The sequence below is a fragment of the Myxocyprinus asiaticus genome, chromosome 17, assembly GCF_019703515.2.
Source record: "Myxocyprinus asiaticus isolate MX2 ecotype Aquarium Trade chromosome 17, UBuf_Myxa_2, whole genome shotgun sequence".
Lineage (NCBI taxonomy): Eukaryota > Metazoa > Chordata > Actinopteri > Cypriniformes > Catostomidae > Myxocyprinus > Myxocyprinus asiaticus.
Window position 1 is genome coordinate 28,534,606 of NC_059360.1, and position 17,141 is coordinate 28,551,746.

The following is a 17,141-nucleotide window of genomic DNA, read 5'->3' on the forward strand; positions in this document are numbered from 1 at the left end:
GCACTGTGGATGCACTGTGGGAAGACAACAAGCCGGTGGAAGCAGTGTGATACTCTGGGCAATGTTCTGCTGGGAACCCCTGGGTCTGGCCATTCATGTGGACGTCAATTTGACATGTGCCACCTACCTAAACATCGTTGCAGACCAGGTACGCCCCTTCATGGCAATGGTATTCCCTGATGGCAGTGGCCTCTTTCAGCAGGATAATGCACCCTGCCACACTGCACACATTGTTCGGGAATAGATTGAGGAACATGATGAAGAGTTCAAGGTGTTGCCCTGGCCTCCAAATTCCCCAGATCTCAATCCGACTGAGCATCTGTGGGATGTGCTGGACCAATAAGTCCAATCCACGGCGGCTCCACCTCACAACTTACAGGACTTGAAGGATCTGCTGCTAATGTCTGGGTGCCAGATACCAAAGGACACCTTCAGGGGTCTTGTAGAGTCCATGCCTCGGCAGGTCGGCACTGTTTTGGTGGCACGCGAAAGTATACTTCGGATGTGCGTGTTGCGGATCCCTCCACGCACAGTATGTGTGAAGCAAACTGCGTCATCAGCACAGCCGAACAGCGCCTAGATTTTCTGTGCACAGCATCTGCAATTGCACTGGCCATTGATTGTACTAAAAGAGTGTCACAAAGCAGTTGTACTGCGCATGTATCGAAAGTGTTCCTATATGTTCGTGGTCAGAGAAGTATATTCACTGGCAACGCGGTCGACCGGGCGCGAGGCGATCCGGTATGCACAAAAATGAAGTATACCTGGGTCTTAGGCGCACTACAACTGTTTTGTGATACTCTTTTAGTAGAGTCAATGGCCAGCGCATACACAGACGACGCATAGAAGCGGCTGTGTTGATGATGCAATTTGCGTCACACATACTGTGCGTGGAGTGATCCGCAAAGCGCACACCTGAAGTATAGTTTGGCATTTAACCGACATACTCTGCGCATTTAATTATTTGCACTAATTATTGGGTCCACAAGGTGACAACTGTTGAGTCGTTGTTGTCACAAAGATGCGCTAAATGAAGCATCTTCGTGACATGTTCACGTCAAGAGCGCATGTGTGAGGAGGTCAGAAGATACCTGCATTTGTATAACTCGAGTCGAAGGAATAAAAATACATATTTATGGGTCTAAACTCTTAAAGATAAATAGTCCCGTCTCTCATAGCAGCTGTAGCGTGCATGTGCCAACCACCTATGTATGCGCACATTGAAATTAAGTATACCTTATAAAGGCTAAAGGCCCGGGTTTTTCTGCATTCCACATTGGATCGAGCCCGGTCGACTGTGTTTAGACTTGTTTTTTATATTCCTTAAGACTCAAGTTGTACAAATGCAGATATCTTTTGACCTCCTCACACACACGTTCTTGACGTGCACATCCACTGTTGCTGTTTCCACCTTCGTCTCCTGTTTAGTGGAGATTACATCTTCTAGTGCTTCTTCCTGACAGCAATGTCTCAACTGTGATTGTTACCACCTTGTGAACCCACTAATTAGTGCAAGTAATTCCAGGTGTAAACTGCACATTCATAGAAAGTGCTGTTAGAAAACAGTGCTCGAGCACTCTGCTGAATGCGAAATTTGCATCTGACCAAAGTATACTTTGGGCTTAATGAGCCTATGTGCAGATAGTGAGAGTAAGTACACATTAATTGCATGTTAAACTCAAGTGAATTGCTTATTAAATATGAGATGACATTGTGCAATAATATATCACAGGGTCGAAAAATTGCACTCATGAGGTAGTTTAATCGTTCTCGAGAGAAATGAAAAATAGGGCTACGGCCCCTTTAAGAGAGACCACAGAAGCGTTGCGTCTTTTAAAGAGGAACGGAAAGCGTGCAGTTGGATTCAGCCTCGTTGGAAACCAGTTGAAATGTGAACAAACAACACAGAACACTGAGCTTTACCAACCCTCCTAAAGAAAAATCTATTTAATCTTAACTTCCATGGTGTAAAAACAGTCTCACTGTAAGTCTATATGTGATCTGATCCCGGGAGATATATTTAATCAGCCCTGTCCTGTAACCGAAGGACTTGTTGGCCAATCGGTTCCAGTACTGCGTGATCCGGGACACACTGAGCGCAATGGCATGACGCATTGCAGGTCTAACGTAACCAATCAGAGACGCTCTTACACTCACGAGCGGATTGCAGGTCTCAGCTGGCCAATGAGAGATGGTGTGACATGCTAAGACGAAATCTATCTAGCGTCAACAAAAAGCTGTGGACTTGAAATAAGTAATCCTCCGCCAAGAAGAAATAGTGCCTTTTAGTGAAATAGTCCGTATAAATGTAGTGTTCGCAATCGTTTTTTGCTTTTTTTTTTGTTTTTTTTTTGGAATGTGACTAACAAACTATTGTATTCCATTTTGTTGTTCTCCCTTTCTACATACAGGTGAATTTTATTTACAGAATGACCCTATAATTGAAGCATTCCCAAAAACATACTCTTGAAACATGTTTGATGTTTGTTGTCCTGTTCATTTATTTATTTTATAGCTAAATTGGCATTACTGATCAATAAACTTCATTTCAACATCAATTCAAACATGGTTCACTGAGAGTTACATTTAATTTTAATTAATTTTTAATTTTCTTTATTTATCACACATTATACATTTGCACATATACAGTGAAATTCTTCTTTTTCACATATCCCAGCTAAGCTGGGGTCAGAGTGCAGGGTCTGGAATTTATCTTCAAATAGACCAATTGTTTTTATATCCTTCTTATATAGATTTTTTTGTCATAATAGTTGATTTCCAGGAAAATAATTTTTTGTCCTTACAAGAGTGAGAGTTTTCATTTATTATTTATTAGATAAGGTTATTCATAAGGTTAATAAGTTTTAACAGTTCCAGAATGTTAAGGAGAATTTTCTATGTGACTAGTACATCACACAGATCTGGCACAAACAATAACAAGCTCAAAGTCTGACAATAAGTTTCAGACTAAATTATTACAGTCTAAATGTACTGCAATATTGCACTCATTTTATCGAATATAATGTTAAAACCCTTGTCCAATTTCACATCTATGAAAACAATTAAGTATGGCTTAGACTTTATTTTACTCATAATAGCAATTTTCTATTTTTATAGTGCCCAGGGTCCCTGGTTTTAGGGCTCTGGAGGCGACACTCCTCCTGCAGGTGTTATTAGAAGTATGTGGGCGGGGCCTACGGCGGGAATACGCGGAAGTGAGTGATAGGGGTCCGTACGGCGGAGGAATACGCCGATGTAAATAGAACCGGATCACTTTCTGCACTCTGCAAGCAACAGTCGCAAAGTAGAGCTTGAACTAAGAGCGGAGCGGCGCTGCGGTCTAGTGCAGATTAACAAACACACAACACTCTCCACCTTCAGACATGGTACGTATAGGCTTTTATCATACACCTGTAGTTCTAAGATGTCTGCTCCATTTTAATTTTTTCAGGATTTATGCATAATATAAAGACAAGGACATGCCACCTGCGTCTCTGTTGGGTTTGTGGTCCTCGAAACAGCCAATTTAATTTGATGAGCATTAGTCTTGAATCTGTATAGTACAGTGCAAGTGACCGCGTGCCTGTTCATTATTCTAAACATGTTGCAGTGTTATTGATGTCATAGTGCGGCAGGATATGTGGCATATATGCGTTTTATTCTGGTGTGATGTGCTGGACAGCAGCAAGCAGCAGGCAGATCGGTGCTCATCTCCTGTTTAACGAGGACATGAACACATTGTGCTCTGTGATCGTGTACAAACTTTAGAGATATATATATCTCACACACACACACAATATTGTCAGTCTCTGTTCTAAAGCAGCCCATGCTGAATAAAGAGTATGAAAACCCTTGAATGTTTTCAGTCTAATGAAATGAATGATACGCGTTAAGCAGCTGTCATGTGGGTTGTGTTGGCTGTAGAAAGTCAATGTTTAATTTTTAAAGGAAAATGCGTAATTAAATGAGTATTTATGAGTATGAGCTGTTCTTTTATTGGGCTTCATAAAATTATGGCTTGAATAACTGTACAACATTTGAGCTAATATCTAAATAAACTGGATTAAAAGTTATTCATCTATATATATATATATATATATATATATATACACACACACACAAATTTCGTTCAGGTCTTGTTTTATTTGGACTGGCTACTACTACCAGTGTTTAAGGTTTGTTGTTAATGTAACAGGTTTGTGTGTTATCTTTTAAAGTCTTTCCTCAGTAGAGCTTTGAGTACATTGTAAAGCTGGATGCAGTTACACCCCCCCCCCCCCCCCCCCAGAAGCAAAAATTGTTCATAAAGCATGGAAAGAATTTCAGTTCCAGAGCGAGTTCAACAAAGCATGAGTCAATACCGACTGAATGAGTCCATACAAATGTTTCTGCTTCAGCTTTTCCACAGCACACTGCCAGAAGGAACAGTATTAAATCATTTTTTGAGTGTTATTTAAGCCTGTTCTGGGTCTCAGTTCACATGATAAACAATGAATGGTCTGTATTGGTGAGGTTAGATAGTGTGTGAGGTGTCTGCCCCATTGGTCTGTTTCTTCCCTGGGGTTGCATCTTGTAATCCAGATTTTCTTCTTCTGGCCATGTTGCAGCTCTAGTTTCGTCGTCCCGCATGGGTTTTTTCCCACCATGCAGAACTGTCTGCGCTTCTCAATATGGGTGTCTCTGGGGTGTAACTCAGAAATGACAGTCATGCTGAACTGCTAGGAAGACTGGCCACATGTTCTTTTACCCTGTAAATAAAAGTGGTCAGTTATCAAGTGGTCTAAAAGATTTTTAAATGTGTCAGGATCAATTGATTGGGGAAGCCTTGGAGCTAGCTGGAAACTTGTAGCTATTTCAAGGGTTGCTGTCTTCACAGCACACAGATGGTATCATTCATAAGGAAGCTGCCTTAACAGATGTGGTCAGGAGTTTATCTTGTCTTCTTCCTGTCTTAAGGGCTAAGTTGTGGGTATATTTTGTGCAGTACAGAACTAGACTCAGTAGAGCACTTGCTCCAGGTTTACTCTATCACACGTGCACGCCCTTTATCTGTCTGGCAGTGTGATGGTTAAGGGCCTTGGGGACTCCCTGTTAACATGGTGTGAAAGTGACAATACCACACTCATTATAATACACTGGGCGTGAAGAGTGCCAGGCCAGTCTTTCAGCTGCTGCTGCTTGGCGAGACCTAAATCAAGGCCAGATTCCAGGCAATGCTGTGCAGCATGCACCGATCCAGGCCAAATTCCTGGCAGTGGTGTGTGATGTATTTGAAGCCTTGTTGGATGGCATATGGCCTGGAAGGCTTCCAGTAATGGTACAGGCTCCAAGACTCATCCCATCAGCTGGAGAGGGGGAAAAAAATCACCCTTTAGCAGGCCCACTCGGAATCTGCGGACATCGCACCTGTGCCTATTTTGGGGGAAATCTACAAAATTCTGTGGATGTTAGTGTGGTAAAATGTAGGGCTGCACAATTAATTGCCATGTAAGCATATGCAGTTTCTAAACCATAGCAATTTTTTTTTTTTTACTTATAATTCTGTGATGTTTAATTCAGCGTTCTGATTAGTTCTCATCTTGCACACTGACACAATTTTGCTTATCAGAATGCAGTGTGCAAAAAAAAGTACCCGTAAATGGGCAGTCACACTAGGTTTTGAGCACACACACTTTTAATTCGGACAATGCAGCAGACCAGGATACGATGTCACACGGGATGGCTTCTTGTGTAAGTAAATAGTACATTACAAAAAAACAAATAATACCATATTTAAAATGTTAAAATATATTGTCTACTCTCTTTTCTGCAACAATAAAACATGAAGCTTTGAAATATGTTTTCTTTGTATTGAGCCATCAGCGTGTAACTTTTCGATCTTCTATTGGTCCAATACCTTTTCATGAAAAAAATAGCTTACAGCACCTTTAAGATCACCACACTCTTGGAGGGAGCTGAAAATATAATAAAATTAGACAAATATTTATTAAAGGAATATTCCAGGTTCAATACAAGTTAAGCTATGCTTGGCTGCAATGAAGAATAGAACACAACGGTCTGGTTTCATATTTAAAAATTCTTTTTTTAGGGGAGTTGATTTTTAATAATAACTTAACATTAAAGACAGACCTGCCATAAGTCTGAGCTCGTTTTTAATTTATGAAATGCTGTATGCTTCTGCATTATTTCATTTTTTATTATTTTTTTTAATCGTGTTTTTATAGCAGAATTCCTGGTGACAAACTAGCCCACTTATGATCCTGAGGAGGAAAATCCACCTATCAGAGTGCAAAAGAGCCCAGCAGTTACCGTCCACTGACATACCGCACAGTGAATGACACAACAAAAAACTGTCTCCCTACACTCTCAAACTACTAATCTATTTAGCAGTAAACTCAAAATAAATTGATTATATACTTATAATTAACAACTTTAAATTAGTAGTTTTTTATTTTTAATTGTTTTTAATTCAGTTGCTTCATTTGCAATGCTTAGTGAGACTGTAGTCCATTCCCTCATTAAAGATGTTAAGTACACAGTCTTGTACCTTTGTCTTTTTCTCCAATTTTGAAATATTTTATTTCTTCAAATGAAAGTTTTTAATGATGAAATCCCTGTGGAAAGAAATTAATGGGAAAAATACTTCCGGAACCAATACGGCTGAATAAAATGGATGGGAACTGTTACACTTTATAGTGTAGAGGCACCCTGTTGCAAATATTAGCCTAAATAAAAACGTTGGCAATGAAGGTTTGTTGTTAATGCTAATAACCAAGCACTAAAGTAAAGGTGAGTGGTGATAAGCAGAGATAAAGTGAGAAAGAAGGCCATGCTCTATTTAGGTTAAATTTCAAGGGAGGACATTTATGGAGAGAACATACAGTACACTAATTGCAGGTACAGTCCCCTTGGAGCAACCTGTACTTGTATGCCTTACACAATGCCATAGTCATAATAGGGTAGAAGGGGACCTTTGTAACTCTCCAGGTCATGGTTTGTCCCTACCTGGATTTGAACTCACAACCTTTGAGATAGCAGCCCAGATTCTTAAACCTCAGGCTAACAGCTCCCCTAGGGAGGAACAAAGATAAAGGGAGAGTAATAAACCTGGTCACAATGAGACAGTTACTGTGGGGCAGGTAAGATAATGCAGCTGTGCAGACAGGGAAAGGTAAAACCTGCAATTGTACTCCGAGCCGGAGAGAGGTGTCGGCACAATTAGCAGACGGAATGTCACTCAAGTGATCCAAGAGATATGAACCCAAACCCACTGCCAGGTGTAAACTGAGATGACCACAGGAGAAGGTAAAGTGTCGGGGCAGTTGATTTAGTCAGACGGACATCCCAAGATGCTTTGCTTGTGTGTCCCGATGGAACCCCCATTTGACTAATCTAAAATAATGTAAACAATCCCTCTGTCTTTGTAAACATAGTGTGCCGCTGACAGCACAGATAATGCCGTTGTGGTGAAAACCACAGCTCAATCAATCACGTCAGGCTAAAAAATGAGCCAGATTTCTTACCACAAGACACCCAATACAGCCCCAGTCTTGCACCCAGGAGGTTGATACAGTAACACTGGCCTCATGTTGGGTGACATCTGCTTTCTCTGAGTCCCATTGTTCATCAACCTCATCAGCCATACTCCCTGTAATGTGCTTGAGGTAGCATCTGCTCACAGAGACCAGAATGCCTCCAAAAAGACCTGTACTTTACCCTGAGGAGGACTCTGTCTCACTCTCCATGGTCTATGATCTCCTCGACCAGCAGCAGTTCTTTTATAAAGAACTGATCGAGCTACAGGAAAGAAATTACAAGTCCTTCTTGCATATGCTGGTGGACTCCACCAACATCCGCATTGACAGCATGGTGCGTGATGTTCAGGACTTGAAGAACAGCTTGCAGCAGTGCCGAACAGAGCTCGGCGAGGTCAGGCGGCAGGGTGTGCAAAACACCAAACGGGCTGAGTGCCTGGTGGAAGAACTGATAATGGTCAGAGGAGCAGTGGATGGCCTGACTTCTTTGAAGAGCCCCACTGCAGAGGTCAAACCCAGGAAAGCACCAGTGAAAATGGACAACAGACAGGATGTGAAGAAGACTGATGGCTGGGGCAAAGAACCTAAAGCGAAGAGGCTGGTGGCTGACTTGACTGATATTCAGCTAGATGGCATCAAGGTTGTGTTAGCAAAATAGAAAGTTCTTGAATTCAGTCATATGTATTTGTAGTGGGCTTTTAACAGAACAGGTTTACACCATTTGCTTGTTGCTTGTCAGGGTAGTACTAATTGTCCTAATAGTACTAATCTAGACAGTTGACTCTTGTGTGCTGGCATTGTTGATTGGTTAATCTGGTTTCTAGTGTGTGTGTGTGTGTGTGTGTGTGTGTGTGTGTGTGTGTGTGTGTGTGTGTGTGTGTGTGTATATATATATATATATATATATATATATATATATATATATGGAACAGGTCTGAATAAAAAAACATTCTCGGTTCCCTATCCTAGTTATCATGGACAGACTCTGCAGGTCTTCTGTTCACCTTTGGTATATTGTATTTTTGATATTTTAGAGTCTGGGTGTGCTGTGATTGCTTTCTCTCTCTCCATAAAAGAACATCAGTGCCATTAGGGATTAATCTGGTTCACAGTAAAGTGCTTTGCACAATAAAATGATGACTGTTACATGTTTATGACATTCATTTACTCTCATTTTCTCCCTTTCCATCCCACTACATCTCTCCTTCTCCATTCCTTCCATTTCCTCCTCCATTTACAGGCTGATCAACTCACAGAGGAGCAGATTGCTGGTAAGCGGAGCTTTCTCTGTATGTTTGTGTGGTGTAAACATGCCTTGAATTTACAGTAGTGCCCTGAATGATGTTATGAGTCAGCATTTTTCAGCAGAAACGTTCACATTGCCCTCCAGTTACAAATGCACTTCCAATTACATTGGACTTCCTCCAATCAGACATTTCTCACAAGCGTATCTGAAGAACAAGAAGTTTAGCATATTTTCATGTTTTTTTTTATTTGTTCCCTTACAGAGTTTAAGGAGGCATTCTCCTTGTTCGATAAGGATGGTGATGGTACTATTACAACTAAAGAGCTGGGCACAGTGATGCGTTCTCTCGGGCAGAACCCCACAGAGGCTGAATTACAGGACATGATTAACGAAGTGGATGCTGATGGTAAGTTTAGTGGGCATGCACTTCACTAGGGATGTGCCACGGTGGTCGACTAATCGTCCAACAACTGACTAGTCGATTAGTGGGGTCGACTACTAATATTAATATTTTTAGTGGTGATGAATTTAATGATTTGGAGAGATTAAAGTCATTGGCTGATTCTGTCTGACACTGCTTAAATAAATAGTTGCAGTAAAATATGTTTAAACTTCTTGATGTTGTGAACTAGAGGTATACCTGCGTTATCTTGCAGTTCTGCACTTTTGACTGAGCAGCAAGGATCATCTTGAGACTCCCAAGCTCTCTGTTTACATTGAAGCACATCATTTTGCATTCAGGAAGTGCATATGCAGTTTTGTGCCACTCTGTTTTGGAGCTTTTCTTATTTTTTTACTTCTCTTAATTTGATAGTTTTGTGCAATAAGATGTTATAGTTATTCAACCTATATTTTTGTTGAATATCCATTAGTTGCCTTGTTGAAGTACTCAGTGTTGCCCTTGGCATCCATATATCCCTCTGAAATGCATCTTATCGGGGTCACGTGAAGAAATTGGAGCCTAATTATACATTAGAATCTTTAACACCAACTGGTCATTTAAACAACCAACCGACTACTTGATTATGAAAATTGGTAGTTTTGTACATCTCTACACTTCACCACACCTGAGAAAGATATGGGGTGGGTGTGTCACTGTCACACCTAGAGAGGTTATTTTGGCATTATTTTTGTCTTGTTAAAAAAAAATTTCACACTCTCACAAATGTAATTTGTGCTTTTAACAATGCCCAGCAGCCTATGTACATGCATCACATTTTTGTCATTCTTTTCTGAAAGTCCCACCTGTGTTATTTCCACCACACCTCAAATTCTGTATCATGATAAATACAATTCTGTGGTGGAAATAACATTTAAAAAAATAAAACAAGGTGACATTTTTAAATAAAATGGCTGACTGTCCTTTGTCTTGCTGTTTTGTGTATCACAAATATGCACAATTAAATAATATTTGATAAAATTACAGCCTGGTTAGAAATATTGCCCAATAAAATACATTCTGCATATTCTACTCACAAATGATATTTAGCTTGATTTTTCTTTGTTTCCTTTGTTTTCAGACATCTCATGCATGCTCTTCATTGACACTTTTTTCAACTTAGTACATTAACTTTTGAAACAAATTAATAAGGGCAAAATTGTCAGGTGTGGTGAAAATGACACCACAACAGTGGGTCATAGGTAATTTTTGGAAAATGTTCTAGAAATAATTGTTACACTAAATATTGAAATTCAGTGTTTGTTTGGATTATAATAATTTTAAACATGGAGTTATTTAAAAAAAAAAAAAAGATTTACAGTTGTGCTCAAAAGTTTGCATACCCTTGGAGAATTGGTAATAAATGTACCATTTTTAAAGAAAACATGAGTGAGCAGGCAAAACACATTTCTTTTATTTCTTATGGGATACATATTCAACTGTAGGTTATAACAGAATGGCACAATCATAAAACAAATCATGGCAACAAAGAAAAAAAATGAAATGACCCCTGTTCAGAAGTCTGCATACCCTTAGTTCTTAATACTGTGTATTGCCCCCTTTAGCATCAATGACAGCATGCAGTCTTTTGTAATAGTTGTCTATGAGGCCCCAAATTCTTGCAGGTGGTATAGCTGCCCATTCATCTTGGCAAAATTCCTTCAGGTCATGCAAAGTCTTTGGTCGTCTTGCATAAACCGCACGTTTGAGATCTCCCCAGACTGGCTCGATGATATTAAGGTCAGGAGACTGTGATGGCCACTCCAGAACCTTCACCTTTTTCTGCTGTAACCACTGGAGGGTCAACTTGGCCTTGTGCTTAGGGTCATTGTCGTGCTGGAAAGTCCAAGAGCGTCCCATGCGCAGCTTTCGTGCAGAAGAATAGAAATTGTCTGCCAGTATTTTCTGATAACATGCTGCATTCATCTTGCCATCAATTTTCACAAGATTCCCCGTGCCTTTAGAGCTCACACACCCCCAAAACATCAGTGAGCCACCACCATGCTTCACAGTGGGGATGGTATTCTTTTCACTATAGGCCTTGTTGACCCCTCTCCAAACATAGCGCTTATGGTTGTGACCATAAAGCTCCATTTTGGTCTCGTCACTCCAAAGGCGTTTCAAGGTGTTGTCGGACATATTGTTTCTGGGCTTTTTTGTGGCATTGGCGCAGTAAAGGCTTCTTTCTGGCAACTTGACCATGCATCTCATTTTTGTTCAAGTATCGTCATATTGTGCTCCTTGAAACAACCACACCGTCTTTTTCCAGAGCAGCCTGTATTTCTCCTGAGGTTACCTGTGGGTTTTTCTTTGTATCCCGAACAATTCTTCTGGTTGTGGCTGAAATCTTTCTTCGTCTACCTGACCTTTTTATATCCTTTTCCATCTTTATTAAGTTCCATTATCTTGTTATGCAGGTCTTTTGACAGTTCTTTTCTGCTCCCCATGGCTCAGTATCTAGCCTACTCAGTGCATCCACGTGAGAGCTAACAAACTCATTGACTATTTATACACAAACACTAATTGCAAGAAAAGCCACAGGTGTGGGAAATTAACCTTTAATTGCCATTTAAACCTGTGTGTGTCACCTTGTGTGTCTGTGCAAGGCCAAACATTCAAGGGTATGTAAACTTTTGATCAGGGCCATTTGGGTGATTTCTGTCATCATTATGATTTAAAAAGGAGTCAAACAACTATGTGATAATAAATGGCTTCATATGATCACTATCCTTAAATAATAGACAGTTTTTTTTGCATGATCAGTCATATTTTCAAAAATCAATGCCAAAATGTCACAATTTCTGCCAGGGTATGCAAACTTTTGAGCACAACTGTACATAGTTTTATATTGAAAGTCTGGGTCTGGGACAAGGTTAAAACAGTAAAATCTGTACATAAAAGGCATTTGAAAAGTTTCAAAAATAAATGATGAAGCCCTTGTAAAAAAATAAATAATTTCCAAGACAGTTTTAATGTGAGCGTCTCATAACAACCAAAAAAAGTTGAAATCTGTTAATTTGAATAAAAATCAACCCGTGGAACATGAATTTGCTTGAAGCTGAAGAAACGCCCAACTCGCCTAACGTTTCTGGCTTGTAAAAGAATTCCCTTTTACTTGTCTCGCACTGGCACAAGCTTCTGGAAGCTTCCTTAACACTATTAAGATGAAACTGTTACAGTCTGTAATTAAACCGTTATCTTGTTGTGTAATTAGCATGTGTACAAGCAGGCTTTGAGATATCAGCAAATGTAAAAAGCCTGGTACACCTCTTTTGTTTTAGAGGTGAAGATGTCATTAAATCATGTTCCAGTATTCCGTGATATCTGTGTGAGAGTGTCTTTAAACACAGTGGTATCCTTGTAATGCAAAATGATATCATAGGAAGATGTGTTGTTAGATCATGCAGAATGCTTTGAGCTTCTGATGAGATGTAGCTACTATCAAAAAGATGGGATCCTGTGGTATGGAGTCATTCTTGTAGGTCAGTAAAGCTATTTGAATAACAGCAGGTAATAAAGACCTCATGGAATCCTTTACAAAATCCATTTTGGTGGTGGAATCGAGAGTGTTTGCAGCTTGTTTGTGAGGAACTCGAGCAAGAACGTGACAAAACACATGCACACAAGCATGTGTATGCACCCACATTGTCAGATGATGCACACAGTGTGCACCCCCTGGGAATGGCTGTAGTGATAATTTTCACACATGCATGCACACTGGGGGGGATATTTGTCCCGTCTAATGGAAATATTCCACCTCAGCTTGCTATAAACTCAAGGGAACCAAAACCACACACATTTCAACCTGACAAACACAGAACTGTCTTTTTCCCTCCATTGGGAATGTGTTTGTTTGGAATATTCAGATTCAAATTTGTGTTTTACACATTCTGGATAGTGTTTGCTCATGGCAAATATTTAAAAAGCAAGATTTTGAAATATTTTTTTGAATATTAAATATATGTTATTTAAATGTAATTGTGACAAACTGTTTTAAAGATTTCAATCTTTTCCCATTCAAGTAGAGAGGAGTTGTACTTGTGTATGCCAATTTATTTTCGTAGAAAATTTCTGCCTGGGCTGTTAAATTAATATTCTGGGTTCAAGAGCTTAATCAACCGCATTTGTGGCATAATGTTATCACAAAAAATAATTTTGACTCATTCCTCCTTTTCTTAAAAAAGAAAAGAAGAAAAAAGGAAAAAAAATCTGAGTTCCAGTTAGGCACTTACAATGGAACTGAATGGGGCCAATCCATAAATGTTTAAATACTCACTATTTCAAAAGTATAGCCACAAGATATGAACAATATGCATGCAAACATGATTTTAGTGTATTAAAATCGCTTACTAACGTCATAGCCACATTATAGCCAATTTTACAACTTCGTTGCCATGATGATGTAATATCACCAAACCCTGAAAACGATTGTATAAATTAGGATTTAAACATCTTTACAGCTCAAATAATACGAGTTTTAACAGTAGAATTAATGTAAATTCCTTTATAAAATTATAAGCTTCACATTTCTGCCTTAAAACCCTCTAAACATTGGCCCTATTCACTTCCATTGTAAGTGCCTCACTGTAACCTTGATTTTTGCTATTTTAAAGAAAAGGAGGAACAACTTTAAATTATTTTTTTATGGTAATCAACATTATGCCACAAATGCTATTGATTGAGCTTAACTTGTATTGAACCCAGAATATTCCTTTAAGATGGCCATCCAGTGAACTGACTTGGCTTACTTGAGCTGTGCTACCATATCTATTTCAGTATATAGAAACTTTTTTCCAAGTTAAGGTTTTATTTATTTTTATTTTTCAAACTCATCTTAGTAGGTCTGTAAATTTTCTCCCTTTTTTTTTCAGGTAATGGAACCATTGATTTTCCTGAGTTTTTGACAATGATGGCCCGGAAAATGAAAGACACAGACAGCGAGGAGGAGATCCGTGAGGCGTTCAGAGTGTTTGACAAGGTCAGTGCTGAAAACAGGGTTATTGTGGGAAGATGATGTTTTTGCTTCCATGGAAACAGTGAAGAGGCAGGAGGAAAAACAAACCAATCCTTGGAAAAATAAATAACAAGCCAGTGTTCCACACAAAGCTGCAGCTGGTTTTAAAAAAAGTCACAACAACACTGCAATTCATGGCACAATTATTTCAATAGTCAGACATCTGCTGATCAACAAGGTCTGGAATAATTACAGCTCTACTTACAGTTGTTTTACAGGCCAATTTAATTGTAAAAAGTTTAATGGTATAAGTTCACCCAAAAATGAAAATTTTCATCATTTACTCATTTTGTTTCAAACCTAAATGACATTCATTCTTCCGAGGAACACAAAAGATGTTAGGCAGAATGTTTGCATCAGTCTCCATTCACTTTCATTGTATGAAAGAAAGATGCAATGAAAGCGAATGGTGACTGAGGCTAACATTCTGCCTAGCATCTCTTTTTGTGTTCCATGGATGAAAGAAAGTCATACAGGTTTGGAACAACATGAGGGTTAGTAAATGATGACAGAATTTTCATTTTTGGATGAACTACAATATTTTTAGATTGACCTATTTTTATTTATTTTTTTCCAATTGTTGATTAGCTATGATTTTGCCTTGAGGGTTGTTTGATTTGATTTTTCAGTGTTACCGGGAGATCAAATTCCTGTGCTGTCTCTTGTTCATTTTGATCATTTATTGTTTTCAGAATCGCCCATGTTGGATTAATGCTTTAATATTTAAATGGCATAACATGTCTGACTTTTTGATTGGACTCTGTTAGGACGGGAATGGCTACATCAGTGCAGCAGAGCTTCGCCACGTCATGACGAACCTTGGCGAAAAGCTGACAGATGAAGAGGTTGACGAGATGATCAGAGAAGCCGACATCGACGGCGACGGTCAGGTCAATTACGAAGGTACGACACAGCTGTGTGCTGGGATTACCTGCAGTGAAAGAGGTCACCTTTTTAATACAGATTAGAAATTACTTTGCCACTCTAATTAAAATAATGTAGTCTGGATTTGGATCGTAAAAGATGATGTGCGTGTGTACCGGAAATGAAAGGAATTTAAAGAAGCACTCTCAATACATAGAAATTAAAACATATGAGTAGTTGATGCATAACATGAACTGAAAATCAACATCTTGATTTAAGTTTAGAAATTAGATGAATGTATTATGGAAAGTGTATATTTTAAGTGCTGTAACTGGTCACCATTTGTTTTTCAATGCTATTTCTCACCTTTTTACCTTCCGTAATAGACTCTTAATTAATATAGTCATTAACACGAAATGCATAATAATGCAGTTTCAATTAGTTTCAGATTAAGAGTATAGCATGTCACAACGCAGGACATATCAACTTCCCAAAAGTACTTAATGTCAAATACCCTGTATTCTTAATAGATTTGAATGCTTTGAAATGCTATTTCTTATGTTTGGCAATCTTATCAGCATCATATTTGATGTGTCCACATCTGTTTCTGTCCACAGAGTTTGTACAGATGATGACAGCAAAGTGAAGCTCTTCTGTTCTCACCTGACCTCTTTAGAAGACATAAAATAAAAAATCAGTCAAATGTTTTACTTACCTCTTACGCAAAAATATTCATTTATTCATACTGTTTCTGTATAGAAAGTACTGAATGTTATAAAAAGGAAAAATGTCCATATATAGAGAAAAAATATATAAAAAAACATAAAAAATTAAGAAAAAAAAAAAACACACACACACACAAAAAACACATAAATGACCTGCATGTACTGGTTAGTGATTCTATTCCCAAAGAGCTGCTTAGACATCTTCAAAAATATCAATTTAATTCTGATATCAAACCTTCAGAAACTAAAGTAAAAGCATCTGGTGAACTGCTTAACTGGTTCCATTTGCTAGTGGTGATGTTTGGGCTGACCAATCGTCTTCTACTTCCTGTTTCTGTTCTACATGCATGCAGCTTGAGTTTGGAGCCGCTATTAGGCGGAAACCTCAGCGATGTCTGTTGGAGCCTTCTAGGGGTTCAGAACAGTCCGAATTGAAAAGAGGATTGAATTTAGTTCGGGAGGAGGATGGGTGGGGGGTGAGCTTGGAATCTACAGAAGATGAATGAATGGGTCCTTTGCAGTTTGCTTCGATAAATTAATAAAGAGATATTTTTAAGAAAAATGTGCATTTAATGAGATTTTAAACTATGTTTGGCATGTCAGGATATTTGGAGTTTTGTTTCTTTGTGCATTGTGCCCGATAGTAGGGGCATTTAGTGGGAGGGATTGGCTTGGGAGTTTCAGGGCGTGACCTTTCACCGTATGTGGAAGTGTTTTTTTGGGTAAGGGATGGTGACTGTACCATAAATGTTTTTATCTTTAGTTCTTCTCTGGGCCCTGACTGTGAGCATGTCGATCTTTCTCTGGAGAATGCAGGGTTATGTTTCGACTGCCCACTTTCAGTTCTGTTTATGTTCATTCCAAATTGTACATGCTCGTCCTTAGATTTTTTTTTTTTTTTTTTTTTTTTTTTTTAAATAAAAGAACATGAACTCAACACTTTTACCCTTGTTTGTACTTTTTTGCCATCAGTTTGCATTTGTAGAAATCACCCCATCCTTGGACCAACATTTAGGTAAGGTTTTGCAGCCAACCTACAGAAATCACCATGGCAACCACTCTCTTTTTTGTTTTTTGTTTTTTCTGTTCCTATGTCTCACTATATATGTGTCATGTAGCATGAGCGCTGATCTATCCAAGCAGAGGATTGAGCGCGTCTGTCTTTGGGGATTTTAAGGGTTGCTTGGCAACCTCGATCTGTGGCTCTGTTGGATGAGGGGGATATCAAAAGCCATGTGGGAGCTGGAGAAGAGACTCTGAAGAGACCACGTGAAAGTCTACAACTGATTAAACCACAGTAACGAGATCCTCCTCCTGT

General features: G+C 39.0%; 1 protein-coding gene across 1 annotated transcript; it reads left to right on the plus strand.

The window, feature by feature from the left end:
* Nucleotides 1–3,248: 3,248 nt before the first annotated feature.
* On the plus strand, nt 3,249–16,749 carry LOC127455290 (calmodulin-1). The gene is made up of 6 exons (XM_051723046.1): nt 3,249–3,386; nt 8,776–8,806; nt 9,044–9,187; nt 14,092–14,198; nt 15,002–15,137; nt 15,716–16,749. Exons 1-6 carry the CDS (start codon nt 3,384–3,386, stop codon nt 15,742–15,744), a joined length of 450 nt encoding a protein of 149 aa, XP_051579006.1. The 5' UTR covers nt 3,249–3,383; the 3' UTR covers nt 15,745–16,749.
* The last annotated feature ends 392 nt before the right edge of the window (nt 16,750–17,141 follow it).